At 40.9% G+C, this 14338-nt stretch overlaps 1 protein-coding gene across 1 annotated transcript in view; it reads left to right on the top strand.

The window, feature by feature from the left end:
- The window catches only part of GALNT9 (polypeptide N-acetylgalactosaminyltransferase 9), a 130004-nt gene that overhangs the window by 104839 nt on the left and 10827 nt on the right, over nt 1-14338 (top strand). The window contains exons 7-8 of the mRNA XM_033075631.2: nt 7568-7753; nt 12468-12605. Of these exons, the coding sequence (XP_032931522.1) occupies nt 7568-7753; nt 12468-12605 (324 nt within the window). The remainder of the gene's footprint in view (nt 1-7567; nt 7754-12467; nt 12606-14338) is intronic.

The raw sequence follows: 14338 nt of genomic DNA, 5'->3' as shown, positions 1-14338 counted from the left end.
ATGGGTTTATGGAGATGGGATTAGTGGTTACAGCATATGGGGCATTTTAAATATCATTTTAAATCCTATCTCCTCCCTTGCATAGCAGCCAGTCTATTAATTTATCAGCCCCAGTTCTTTACACACCAAGTTTATCTTTACAGTAAGATAGCAGTTGCTGAGTGCGAGTTTCTCCAGAACATGTTTCAATTTCTTCATGCTTATCTATTTCCCTCTGTAAGAGGGTTAACAGAAGGGTTTTATCTTCTCACTGTTGTCACATCTGAGATCTTAACTGGCTTGGGGTTCTCATAACCTCTAAGAAACATGTGAAGGACAGCCTCTAAATTTGCTGCTGAAGAGCCACCAGACAAATATAAAACATGCATGTGTTGAGGGTCTCATTGCAAGGATGTTATTGTTCCACTGCCATTTTTTTCCTGAAAGCAATTTATCTGTAAATGCCAGAAAACCCCAAGGGATCAAAGCTGAGAGGTCAAACTCCAACAAGTTCTAACAAATTTTAAAGGCTAATCAAGTACCTATGAAAAAGTTCTTTTACTTTCTGTAAAGGAAAGGTATTATTTTGAGTATGCCATGAAATTCACATTAAATGACTCTGCAGGAGGATCTTGAACTCTGTTGTAATAGTTGTGGGAAAAGCAGCAAACTTCCAAGTATTCCTCATTGGGACAGCTGAAATAGTGATAAAAATAATAATCATAAATCAGTAATACCAGAGCCAAACATATCCTGAAGACTTGTATGGCTACATCTACTCTATCCTCCACATCTCTGCTTCTCTCTTCGAATTAAGTTCTTGCTGTTTGAGCCAGGAAAAAAACGTGAGGAGAGCCCCAGGTGAAATTCAACTTTCCAAAACTCATCAGTCCAAACCCACTTCTCTGTGTTTCCAGGGCAGCAAGAGTAAGGGATGGGTATTGAAACACACAGGATTAGAAAACTCCAAATACCAGAATTAGCTTTCATGTCTGAGGTTTTGTCTCTGCCCTGCTGTGAGCAGGTTATCTGCAAACTGCTTGGAGCAGGAGTTGAGAGCAAAAAGGAAAGGTTGTCACCCAATGTCAGGATCAACCAAGGACCCTCTTGGGTCCTGTAATTTAAAAGCATGGGTCAGAAGTTTATCCTGAAACCTCTGACAAAACAAAGAGCTGTGGATCTTGAGGTGTGATTCCTTCCTTTGTTCAAGTCTCTTTTTGGCAGCTGAAAGTCTCTCTGATGTAAGCTGGTTTGTCCCAGTGTGGAAAGACTTTTCTCTAGAAGTGCACCATTAACTAGCACAGGCTATTTTGAGAAATGACAGTTGAGACTTTTTTAAACCACAATTATGGCTGCCTTTAAAGATGATGATAAAAATGCAGTTGATGAACAAAACGAGACCATGTGATTAATTTTTCCATATGATGTGTTTGATTGTGACAGCTCCCCAGTCTCTAACAGCTTCCTATGTGAAGTGAAAAACAGAGAGAGAGTTCTTTATCTAGCACAGCTGATTAAATATGACTCTCTAGGCAGCTCTGAGAATACATGCAGGAGAGAATATCCATAAAACTCCATTAGAAAACAAGAAAATGTCAAGCTATAAATTACTTTGAAAGATCAGTTTTCAGCGAACTACGTAAATTGTCAATATCAGAGATGCAAGAACACTAAGTGTGTTAAATTCCTGTTAATTTTTTGTGTCTAGTGTGGGCACTAGAAGAGTTGGCACATCCCTTAAGGACTGGAGGATAAGTGCAGAGCTCCCATGTTACAGATGGGAAAAGATTTTATTGTCATCCTTCAAATATACTTTGAAGGATCACTTCTGATTTAGACCTTGCTGGTTCATGGCTGACTGGAGAGAGAGACAGATAACTACAGCAGGTTTTGAAGAATTAAGAGTTACCTTTCTGTTTGACTTCACCAGAGTAGGAATTTTCCTGTACCTGCAGTACACATGGATTTTATTTTACACTGTGGTGTTACATGGGCTCAGTGGTGCCTGCTGTTGTGAATTTACTATGAGTCCTCCTGCCCTTCAGGTATTGCAACTTCTGTCAGAAATCAGGGTTTTGTCACCTCAAGGAACCACAATTTGATCCCTCTGTCAGATCCAGCTGATAAATTAAACTAAAAATATTTCTTTTGAACACTCTGTGCTTTGGCAAAATTTCTGAACAACAAAAAATACTGGTTTTGAAATCATCAAAAGATTGTGTTAGTCTATTCTATTTGACATTTCAGATTATATATATATATATGCTGTCTTACATTTAAAAACTTTTAACACCAAGCAGATACTCTGAAAATCAATTAGTTTCAAAAAAACCTTTGTGGGTAACACAGGTGGAGGTAACAAAGAGCTTGTGTTTCAATCAGCAAAAACCTTTAAAATTGGTGTTATTCTTGAAAATGTAGGTCAACAAAAGTTCTGAAACAAGTGGAAATTCTTTCACCATAGAAAAATCTTTGCCAATCCTGCTGTAGGTGTGTGTAGGCAGTCTAGAAGACATCCATTTCTGGTAGGCTTTGCCTTGAGAATCAAAGAAAGCCTGAGATCCCTGACTTTTAAAAATTCCCACGCTGGAATATCATAAAACAGGGATATCTGAGCTGCTTTAAAAACTCCTCCACCTCTTCTGCTGCCTTCGCTCAGAAAAGAGAAAGTCTGCAATCTGAAAGTGAATCTTCTGTGAAATGCTGCTCAGAGTTCAGAACTGCTCCCTGAAACATCAGAGCCCTGTTCCAGCACAAGGGTTTTGTTTCAGGATGTGCAGAACATCCATTTGTCTGAAATGCTGCCTCTGGCAGGGCATGGCACGAGGGCCAGGCGCATCCTCTGCTGGCTGTGGCAGAAATGAGGGACCCTGCTGCCACTTGTGTGTTTTGAAGCTGGTTCCTTCCATTTTCTTACTGCTGGAAGATGCAGAATGTGATTATTCCTTTCAGGAAAGAGTCTCTGAAATGTGCACAAGTTTTTGGAAGCAGATAGAGCACAAAGCTGCTGCAGCACCCATAAACGTTGGGCAGTGACACCTCCAGGGAGATTGCTGCCTATGAAAAGTGGGCTCAAAGCCTCAGGGTTCTGAAAATTTCATTAATTGCTCAATGTTCAGTATTATCAGAAAAGAGGGACTAACCCCAGCTCTCCTGGAAAAGTCAGCTTTTAAAAGAGGTGGAGACCAACATATTTGGCATCTATAAACTTGTGGTGTTGGGAGGAATGGATGGAACACGAAGAGGGTATGAAAGTCTTGGCAAAGGGTGATTAATTGGAAGCAAATCCCCCCACACTGAAGTGTTCTTTCCACTGTTGCCCATTCTGGGATACCTCATCTCTCCAGCTGCTTAAATCAAAGGTCTGTTTGATGGAAAAAAGATTTGTAACAGAGAATCTGAGACTTTACTTTTTCTCTCTCACTGAGCACCAGGGTGTTTAAACTGCAGAATTCACAACCTTTACTTCCAGTGTAAGTTTTCAAAGTTCAAACTGTCTCCCCAGCTTTTCCTTCTCACTGATGCCATTTTTATTTTTGCCTATTGATTTTTCTTTTAGTGAGATCATCTGTACCAAATTAAATAACCCTGTGCAGTCACACCAGTGTACACAATAATGAGATATTCAATTTGCAGAGCACCATGGAGAGGGAAGAGCCCTCCCTGTAATCAGCAAGAGCCTCTTGGGAGCTGCAGCCTCTCTCTTGCCAATGGCAAATATTAAATCCCAGGAATAATATTTAAAATGCTAAAAATGGCAAATATTAATGCCAGGATATTTCTGAGCTCTGACTCTGCAGGACATGATGCTGTTGGAAACAGGTCTCACCTGCAGAGCAATGTTCTCTCTGTGTTTATTGCCAAGATTTAGGAATTGATTAACCCACACTCTGGCCAGCTCTGCTTCCTACTTAATGGTGGCCAGGCTTGTTAAACTCTTTTTAACTTTTAATTTTTTTTAAATCCCGATAAAGATGGTTCCAATCTTCAGCAGAAAGTACTTGTGGGAAAATGCATTTTCTTGGAAAATTTATTCTTGTTTGGCAAGAATTAAAGCTTGGCACCTTATTAGCCTTTCTAATTAATGTACCCAACCTGCCTTCAGAGAACTTTGCTAATGCACAGTTGAGGCCATGGAAGATGAGACATGGCCACATCTCAGATTTTTTCTGATGCATAAAAAGTGATGTCCGCTGGCCGCTGCATAAATAAACATTTTTCTGCAGCACAGCCACACTTCAGGTGTACAGGAATAGCTGATAATTAGTGTCAGGAAATCATTATGGAACAAGCCACAAACATTATCCCTCCATTTGTAATTTACTCCTGATGGGGGTACTTGTTCTTCTCAATACTTAATATGTCTGTTTATAGAAAAGTTGATTGAGATAATTAGCAGTAAAAATGCTAAGGTAACACGGCTATGGTAACATTTAAATTGCTATCAATTTTGTTTATAGCAGCCTAAAGAGCACTGCTGAAATTAGAAATTAGCTACAATTAGCAAATAAATTGAGTGTCTCTTGGAATTACTTGATCATGTCTTAAAATGCTGCACAGTGTGATGCTCACAAGGCAAAGCTGAGTCCCTGGGCTGCTCAGCTGCACCAAGTCAAGGAGAACACACTTTGCTTTGCTGCTGCTCCTGGCCTTCCATGGAGCCTGCACTGCTGTCTCACAGTACAGGTTTGCATGTGAAGCCAAAAAAAAAAAATTGCTCTAGGGGATTTGTCTCTCCATGGGGGAAAGGAAGGCGGAGTGGGATTTTCAGCGATGTGCACCCTTGTGAGGAGCAGCTCAGAGGCTGCAACACTTCCACCAGCTCTGTAAATGAACCTTGAGACACACATTCACTGTTGGCAGCTCCATATGAGAGGAATAGCTTGGGCTGGAAATGTGTTGTTATCCCAGAAGATAAGCTGTGGATACGGAAGGCAGCTTTCTCTGATTGCCTGAGATGTGTCGCTTTGGAGGGCCTTGGGCATCACTTTATGTTCACAGTTAGAAATAGTTTGCTTCCCCCAGTAAGGTACTTTAAGGATCCTGCTTGATAAATGCTTTACAGAGGCATGTAATTATTTTCCTGGCATAATTTCATAATTTGATGTGGAAAGAAATGTGTTGTCTGCTACTGTTAAAATGGGTCATTAAGTGCAGTTTTGAGAATGAAAAGAGGAGGGGAATGAACCAGTCTCAGGATCAGCCTCTGACTCACCTCTCTCTTACCTGACTCATACAGTACAATATTCTCATTCTTTCACCCTTTGTTGGAAGCAGACAGGCAGTGGTTTTCTGCAGCACACGTGCCTCTGTGTGCAGAGAGGAGAAGGTGCTGCTGAACATCCCATCCTCCTCTGAGCACAAATCTCGAGTGTTCATCCAAATCTCACATGATGGCTCTCAGCTGCTGGGATCTTGCCCAGTTTTGGATGCACATATTTGATGATACTACAGAAACTTTTCTATTTAGTGTAAGTTTAAGTAATTATTGGGCTGGAAGGGAAGGAGACAAGATCTTCACCCTGTACTTAGCCATGTGCTGAATTAATGTGGTGATACTGGGTCATGTGTGTGCTCCACTGACAGCATCTGATCTTCCTCAAATAAAACAGGAGACCTTGTCTAGCCTGGAAGGAAATGACCACAGCTGAGCAGCTGTGACATTTGTCTGGGATGTGCAGAAATGGTGGCACAGTGATGTTCACCTGGTGATACACAACTCTCTGACTCCCTGGCCCCTGTGCTCTACACGCAGTTCTCTTCCTTTGGAATTGAAAATACCATTCTTATCCAGGGAAACATCCCCTGCTGGTGTTAAAAGTTACATATTCCCAGAAAAAAACAAGTCATTCATCTGGGGTGAATTTCAACATCTTCTAAGGAAAAAAAATTCCCTGATTATTTCCTGGCTGTTTCCTTCCTTCTTTCCTCCTCTTCAGCAAATGTTACCTCTTTAAGGAGCAGAATTGGGCTGAGGGGAAAGGGAAGAAGTGAGTGAGTGGCAGTGGAAAGCAGTCCAAGGAATTATGGATGGGGCAGTCACACCACAGCCAGACCCATACTGGGAGCTGAGCACCAGGATCAGACAAGTGAGACTTATCTGGCCTGAGGCTGCTGCTGCCTTTTTTTATTCTGTTTCCTTCAAAGCCAGAAGTCTGTGTTCCCTGTGGATTTCGTCTGTGGAGAATTTATCAGTGATAAATAACTGTTTGTGTTGAATTTACAGATGAGCTGAACTGTTTTCTTTAATGTTGCAGTTTAGTACCTTTTGGTTTTCAGGTTTGTGTGAGCAGTGGCATTCAAAGGAAATAAATCTGTCACTCAGATAATGTACTTGCCCTTGGTACCAAAATACATAAATAAGAGTTACCAGGTCATTAGGCATATCAATAGAAAGAAAAATGTGCTGTGCATTAAATAGCTGACTTCCAGGCTGGGTTGGGCAAATAGCAGTATACGAAAGTGTACTGCTCATTCTTCTGATTGTGAAAAACAATTACTTTTTTTTTTCTTTTTTTTTCTTTTTTTTCTTTTTTTTTTTTTTAGCACTTCCTCTTTGCACTTTCCTCAGCACGTCAGTCCAAATTTATGAGCAGTGTGTTTTTCAGTGTATTCCATTTATCAAATGTAAATTTCAGTGGCCAATGATTTACTACAGAACTGTTTGGAAAGCAGCAAGTAAATATTACCTAACATAGTATTAAAAAAAGAAAAGCCAGAGTGGAGGAGATTTTATTTGCCACTTCCCAAGCACTTTATCTTTGTCCTTGAGAAAGCAGGTTAGCTGGAGAACAGCTCCAGAATGATTCTGGAATGCATCTTGTATGGAAATGTGCTTTTATTCTCAGTAAAAAGTAACCTTGGAAAGTACTGAATTGTTACTTATATTTTAATATCTTTCATTTACTTCAGCTGGACTCTACTAGTAGGTGCAGACCTGCAGGAGCTGAATCCATAAGCCTCCCTCACTCTCCATCACTCCAGATCTTGCTGATGAAAAGAGACAAGTCCTCGTTGTCCCCTGCCATGGAGTTCAGACAGTAAATAATGAGCAGGGAGAAAATTGCACTGTGTGGGTTCCATGGTGTCTGGGTAGGCTGGGTGATACCTCAGCCCCTTTTAGCCCTCTTCATCAGCTCAGGGGTACAGAGACAGGTGATGAGAGGTGTCCTGTGGAGACAGTCTGAGAGAGCTGGAGATGTTTAGTCTGGAGAAGAGAAGGCTCTGGGGTGACCTTAGAGCCCTTTCCAGTACCCCATCCACGTGTCAAACACAGCTGATCTTGGTTGAAGTTTCAGTAATGCTAGTTTAAAATAGCACCCATGGCAGGAGTTAGCGCCTCACAATTTGTTCTCTGCCTGATGGTCCCAGTGAGATTATGGTGAAGGACTTGTTTCTCTATGGCTTCTAAACTTGTGTACCTCATGCAGCCATCTGCACCCCTTCAGACTCACCTCCAGCGGTAAATTGGAAACTGTCCAACAGCCCTCACCTCCCACTAGCCAACACTGGCAGCACCTGCAGGGAAGCCCTTGTGTTGCCTGAGCAGGGGAAATGACGCCCTGTGTGTGCTGTGTGTGCCCCCCAGGTGTGGCAGTGCGGGGGCAGCATGGAGGTGCTGCCCTGCTCGCGCGTGGCGCACATCGAGCGCACCAAGAAGCCCTACAACAACGACATCGACTACTACGCCAAGCGCAACGCCCTGCGCGCCGCCGAGGTCTGGATGGATGACTTCAAGTCACACGTCTACATGGCCTGGAACATCCCCATGGCAGTAAGTACAGCTCACACTCTGTCCTAAGCACGTGGGTAGCTGGTGGGGTTAGCTCTCATATAAGTGCAGATGACCACGGCTTAAGGCTGTGGGAAAACCCTTGCAGTAGTGGTGAGTGAAAAACCACCCACAGGATCCTCCAGTTCTAGCGTGTTGTTAATTGCCAGAAAATTCTCTGCTTCCCTTGTTATCATTGCTGCAATCATTTTAATATACCTAATTGCCCTTCCCTACTGGACCTCCTCCCTAAACCCCACCTGTTGGAGTCAGTGAGTCAAGGGCCTGCCTGAATTGTCCAGGCAGAAGCCAGAGTGCAGGAATTGAGTTAAAACCCTTGAATGGATTGAAGCATGTTAAGCCACCCACCATAGAATGAGAGTTTAAGTAGAGGAATAAGTATAAGTTTAGATGTAGGTTTGAGTTTTAGGATAAATAAGTAACGTCAATAAGTAAGTTTCAGTGAGAGCTGCAGTGTTTTTAGTAAGTGAAAGGTTTCAGATACTAGAATAGAAGAACAGGTTCTAGTGAAGGTTGAAAAACATGCTATTGTTTTTAGTAGAGGCTCCAGAAGCTCAGTTTAAGACACTACTTAGTCAAAATAGAACTTCAGTGAGAATATTGCTTGCATTTGTCAGATAGAACAAGATAGATCGTATACGTAGTTTATATGTATCCTAGCATGCTAAGAAATTAGGATTTGCACAGGTTGAGAGAAGGTGGTTTGAATTTACGTGTTAGCTTGTTAGAAAAATCCTATATAAGATTATGTATTGGGGAGAGTTAGTGCTTTTTTGCTATTGCTTTTTTGCCTTTGCTTTTTGCTTTTGCTATTGCCTTTACTTTTCGCCTTTTTGCCATCACTTTGCCATGCTGGTCAGCGTCTCCAACACCAGAAGAAATCAGGAGCTTCAGCATCAATACCAACCTCCCCAGGATCCCCAGGGCCAGCTCCTGCTTTTGTTCAGGACTTTATGCCAAAACTTAGCATGGACTTTAATGTCTATGACTGTGCCTTAGAAGACTGATGCGCTTTTACAATAAATAACCTTTTAACAACTACTAGCTGCTTTAATAATTTAGAAATAACCTAGCAAGAAGGGCGTGTTGAGAGCACCAAGGGAGTTAACCCCAATCCACCCTGATTCCTCCCCTTCTCCAAGTTATAAACACCCCTGCCATGCCCTAACTTTGCCCTGCTTTTGTCCATTTGCCCTCATGGATGGAATTAGCCTCCCTGTACCATCTTTTCTGGTTTGTTCAATACAAACTGTTCAGCTTGCTGTTTGTTATTTTCTAGTATTAAAGTTTTTTAGTTCCCGAACAATCAGGTCAGATGGAGACAACAGGTAGCTGTTCCTAACTAGCTCTTGGAGTGAAGGGTGTTACTACAGCTGTGCAAAGCGGGTTAAGCTTAGGGAAAGTGTTTTGGTGCATGCTCAGTACAGAGAATTCTGCCCTGTGAACTTGATTCCTCAGTCTAAGTTTAGTTGTGCACTCAGTCCAGACTGTTATATGCAGTGACACAGATTTATAATTTAAGCAGAGCAAAATGTCCCAGGTTTATGTGCTCCCCCAGAAGTCGTTAATTTGGGGTGCCGTTAAACTCTGAGGTGCTCATATGCTTCAACAGAAATGTCCATAAATAAATATCATCATTCATGGTGAGACTCAGTAGACCTCACCAGCATAAAAAATGCAATAAAAGAATCACACATTAAATAGCTTTATTGTCCACAGGCTGAGAGGTGCAATGTGGGCACGTTCTGCTTCTCTCCACGCATACGAATTGTAGATGGCGTGTGGGGGCCTCCAGGAACCTGTGTAATATAAATATTAGATAAACTGTAGGTTCAGTTTATCACTTTGTTCTGTGAGTATATCACATGCTACATCTGCACTGAGCATAATTCTTGCAGAGAAGAGTTTTATGTTATATCCCAGCCAGGTGGAAGCTGGCTGTTGCTGTGTTCCTTGGCTGTGTTTGCATCCAAATTATTCATGTGAAGGGGCACAGGGAGAGCAGCTGAGGGTTAACATAGACTGATCTGTAGGTAAGGATGGTTTAGTTAACTCTTACAGTAGGGATTTGCCCTGAGCTGAAGCAAATTGGAACAGGAATGTTCCTATCAGAACCAGAAAATGTGCAAACCCAGCAGCAACTTTGGAAATATTCAGTTATGTCCTAAGTTTGTCAAAGTCATGGGAGTCTTGTCAAAGACTTCATTAGATTTAGTCTGTGCTAAACTTCTGCTCATGGTACCTAGTTAATCAGTGATACCCCATTTTTGTTCTTTCCTCTTACAGTCTTTAAAATACACATACCTAGAGGACCAATGTTTCCTCCTTGTCCATGGGATCTCTGAATATATCAGATATTCTCCCAGGTCTAAATTCACTCACCACTGCTCAATATTGGACACTCTGTGCAAGGCCTCTAAAATGTGTTTTTGGTGACTTCTTTTGGCTCAAAAAGTAATTGCAGGGAATTATTTTGCCTTAACAAAAGGCAATCCTGCATCACTTTTTCCACACAAGATTTCTGTGATGGTAGGAGGAAGACAGCAGTGTCCATTAAAGATTTATGGGCATTTTGGCCCTGTCTGCACACATAAAATACACTTGCTAAAATGGTCAGTTTTCAATTAGGAGATGAAAAACTAACCTCTGCAAATGTGCTTGCTTGATGACATGTGAAAATGAATTCTGAGAAAAGATGATATTTAAATAAGCCTTTACACAAAAACATGATTTCCTTTAATCTCTCCGAGATTACTTATTGATGCAGTTTTCTGCACTGAGCTATATAGCAGAGCTTTTTTTTAAAAAAAAAAACAAGCTCATCTACAATAAAAGACATAAAATCAGCAGAAGTACTGAACATTAAAATTTTCTTTCCATAAAATAAATTGATTGATTGATAAAATGTGCATCATAAAAATCAGCCTATTAGCTCTGAGGAAAAGGAAGCTGATGTTAGTGTTCATGGAATTATTCAGTGTAGTATTCAGTACAGATGACAGAAGTATTGGCATAATCCATCACAAAATCCTTCTGCAGGGGAATTAGAAACCTTGCTAGTTGGTTAAAAAGAATATGGCCACAAAGTAAATCCTGTGGACACCTCATTCTTGTACCATCACACTGTAACCTGCCCATGGTGACTGGCACAGGGGGTGAGCACAGCTTTTTCACAGCTGCTCAATTTGCTGCTCTGTAGAAACAGCACTGCAAAAGAGTGCACTGTATTGCCTCATCTTAAATAGGGCAGAAAAGAGGTAAAACACATGCATTGTCCCATACCACAAAACTGATCCAAATTAACTCTTCTATAAGTCCCACCATCTTTTTCACAACTCAAAGTTATTTTGAGATTATTGAGCTTGTTGAGAATGTGTGCATAATGTGTATCTAGATCAGCAGATGGTCTTGGCACACCTGCAAGATTGTGTTCCTCTAACCTTCAGCAGCAAGTCAGCACAGCTTTATTTCAGTCAACCAAATACTTGGTACATCCCCACTTATGATTTATTCCTCGGCAATTTTAGTGATAAAGGAATCTTACATTGAATGATTTATTGCAGAGTGCCTCAGAGGATTGCTCTCCTTCCACGCAGCCTCAAGTACTACGTAAATTAACATTCATTTGAATGGATGCTGCACTGAGGGCTCCCGACAGAACGTGCATCAGCAAGCAGCAGTGAGCACAGCAAACTCTTTATGTGGCAAATAGGAAAACCTGTTCAGTATTACACTTGTATTCTCTCCTGAAAACCAGGCATCTGTTGGGGATCTTAATAAACCCTGAGCTAAGATTTGCTGCTGTCTTGTAACCCTGCGCTAGAAACAATCTGCAAAATGTACAGATATTCTTCTGGAGGAAAAGCACAAGGCACTTCAGAGAGATCTCATGCAAAACTCCCTGGTTTCAGTCCATTTGATTAATATAGTGTCAGAAAAGGTTTTTGGATGAGGTAACTCTTACTGTCTTAATGTTGAACTGTGATGATTTATAACACTTTAAATCAACAGACTCTAACTCAGGACCAGCCAGTTTTAAATGGCTGACTTTGTTCATATTAACTTGAATCTTCCACCCTGGGAATTTCATGGGATTTCTGTTTAAACGTGAATTAAATTCTGAAGTAGAATTATAAAGGTTTTGAGTTTAACTTCATTCTATGGCTCAAGTCTGCAAATGAGCTCCAGTTCTAGTAAAAACTGAATGCTGGTCTATATGAATGCTTAGTGGAGCTTAATGACTTTTTGAGTAGCTTTGCTTTGAAGTTTTAGCAGATCTGTTCTGACATCATTTACATTACTGAATATTCAAATCTCTTACTGGAGTAAAGTATGACCAAGCTGCAATATTTTAGATCAGAATTACTGCCTAAATTCTAAATGAATCTGAAAGGCTTCAAGATTGATTGCAAACTCTTAGAACTGCTGTAAGTAACAACACTCTTATTGTAGTCTTATTATTTTGATTTATTTTGGGGTTATGCTTGTTCTTTATGCTCCTTTTTCCACTTACTTTCATTAATAATTATTGTCTGCACTCAAAGGCAGCTGTTTGATGAGCTGCTGCTTACAACAAAAGAAGGAAAAGGGGGAAATACAGCTTGGTAAACAAAATGAACTCCAATTTGATTTCAGTAAAGATAGCAACCATAAAGGCAGTGCAGTGAGATTTCTTTATTCGTTTTCCGCCTTGCAGAACCCCGGAGTTGACTTTGGAGACGTTTCTGAAAGGATTGCTCTGCGGCAGCGGCTGCAGTGCCGCAGCTTTAAGTGGTACTTGGAGAACGTGTATCCTGAGATGAGGGTTTACAACAACACAGTCACTTATGGAGAGGTACAGTATGTCTTTGGGAACACATCACAGCTGCGCTCGAGCAGTCCTCTCCCTTCAGAGCTGGCTGTCAGGATCCACAGAGCAATGACACATCAGCACAGCAGTGGCAACAAAAATGCCCTCCCCTCTTTTAAATCAGCACTGAGGAGGGTGATGTGAGAAGCCCCATTCCTTTTGTTGGAGGGCAGCAGGTGAAGTCATCCTTGGTGACAGTGACACGCAGCCTCCTTGGCTCTCATTGGAAAATACTGACACAGAAGTTTGAGGCAATCATTTTCCCAAATAAGATGCCACAGACATCATAAAGAAAACGTCAGTGGTCAACAGAGCTAAAATAATTGTCTACATGAGCTGCAATTAAATCTGAAGGCAATATATTTTCCCATGAGACAACTAAATGAAGACTGTTCCTTTCTCTTCCAGTTGATTGACTTCATATAAAAATAAGTCAGGCACTTGAGACATTGATACAAAGTGCAAGTTTTATTCCATAATATCACTTTGCATCCCAATACAACTACCCCCATCAGGAACTGAGAAAAGACATGCAGTAAATTCAGGAGGAGCTGTTGGTATCTGTCAGCTCTGAGAAGGTCGTTAACAGTGAAGAACATTGGCAGAAGTGCCAATGTTGTGTCAATTATAGCAGACCCTGAGCAATCTGGGCTCTAAAACACAGTTTGTTCCTCTTGAGCTGTCATATAGAAGGTTCTTGAGTCAAATGGGAAGTTCGGTGATACAAATCTCAAATTCTTTAACATTTTTTAATAGAATAGAGCCCCACAAAGTATTTACATGGTATAAACCAGCCTAGATCCCTTTCAGTCTTTGGGGCTCATCCTAAATGACATCAAGCTTGTTGTTAAGTACTTTCTCTTCTGGTTATTTTCCTGGAGGAAAAGACGCCTGGATTTTTGTGAGTTTCAAGGAAAAGAAATGTATTGAGTAGATGTGAAACAGATTGAAACAGTAGTAGAAATATATTTCCTAGTGACTCAATTCCTATTTTTTAAAGCCATCTCATAAAGCTGCCTTCATCTTCTTTAGCCTTTATAGCACCCAAGCCATAAAATAAACCTCCTGAAATTTGGTTGTTGGTGAGCCCCCTTATCCAATCAGATTCCTTGTTATGCTTGTACACCATCATATGGAGGAATATATACTGATTTTTTTTTTATGCAGCAGCTGTTTCTAAATTATGGGGGTGGCAAGACAGGTACTTCACAGTCTAAACCAAAACTGACCTGTTGAGTCTTTAGAGGTGTCTGTGTAAATAACTTCTTGTTTATGATATCTCTAAAGTTTTTCTCTGTTCAAAATATGTGTATAATGCTTCCAGCCTCAAGAGAATGGCTGAAAGGGTTTTCACAAGAGCTCCATCCCAGTTTTTATAGACTTGTAAATTCTCCTTGTCTGGGGAGGCACAGGAATTTTTTATTTCCTTGGATCTCTGAACCTGTGCCCTTTCATAAAATGTGCTTTATGTCACTTCTGTACACAATAATGTACTCTATTTTCAGTTCAAATAAAAATTGTTCACAATCTTCTTTGGTTTTATATCAGCAATAGCAGGAAACAAAAGCATGTCACATGCAGCACCAATCCTGAGTAGCTCCTATCCTGTTTGTGAAAACACATTCTCAACACACAGGGTCAAAATTTATGTTTGCACAATGGCAATTTGGAGAAAAACTTGGCCTGGGTTTCTCAGGGTGATCTTTTCTGATCTTTGA

Source organism: Catharus ustulatus, chromosome 18 (assembly GCF_009819885.2).
Source record: "Catharus ustulatus isolate bCatUst1 chromosome 18, bCatUst1.pri.v2, whole genome shotgun sequence".
Lineage (NCBI taxonomy): Eukaryota > Metazoa > Chordata > Aves > Passeriformes > Turdidae > Catharus > Catharus ustulatus.
The sequence above is the reverse complement of the archived record's forward strand: the minus strand, read 5'-3'. Positions and strand labels throughout refer to the sequence as shown.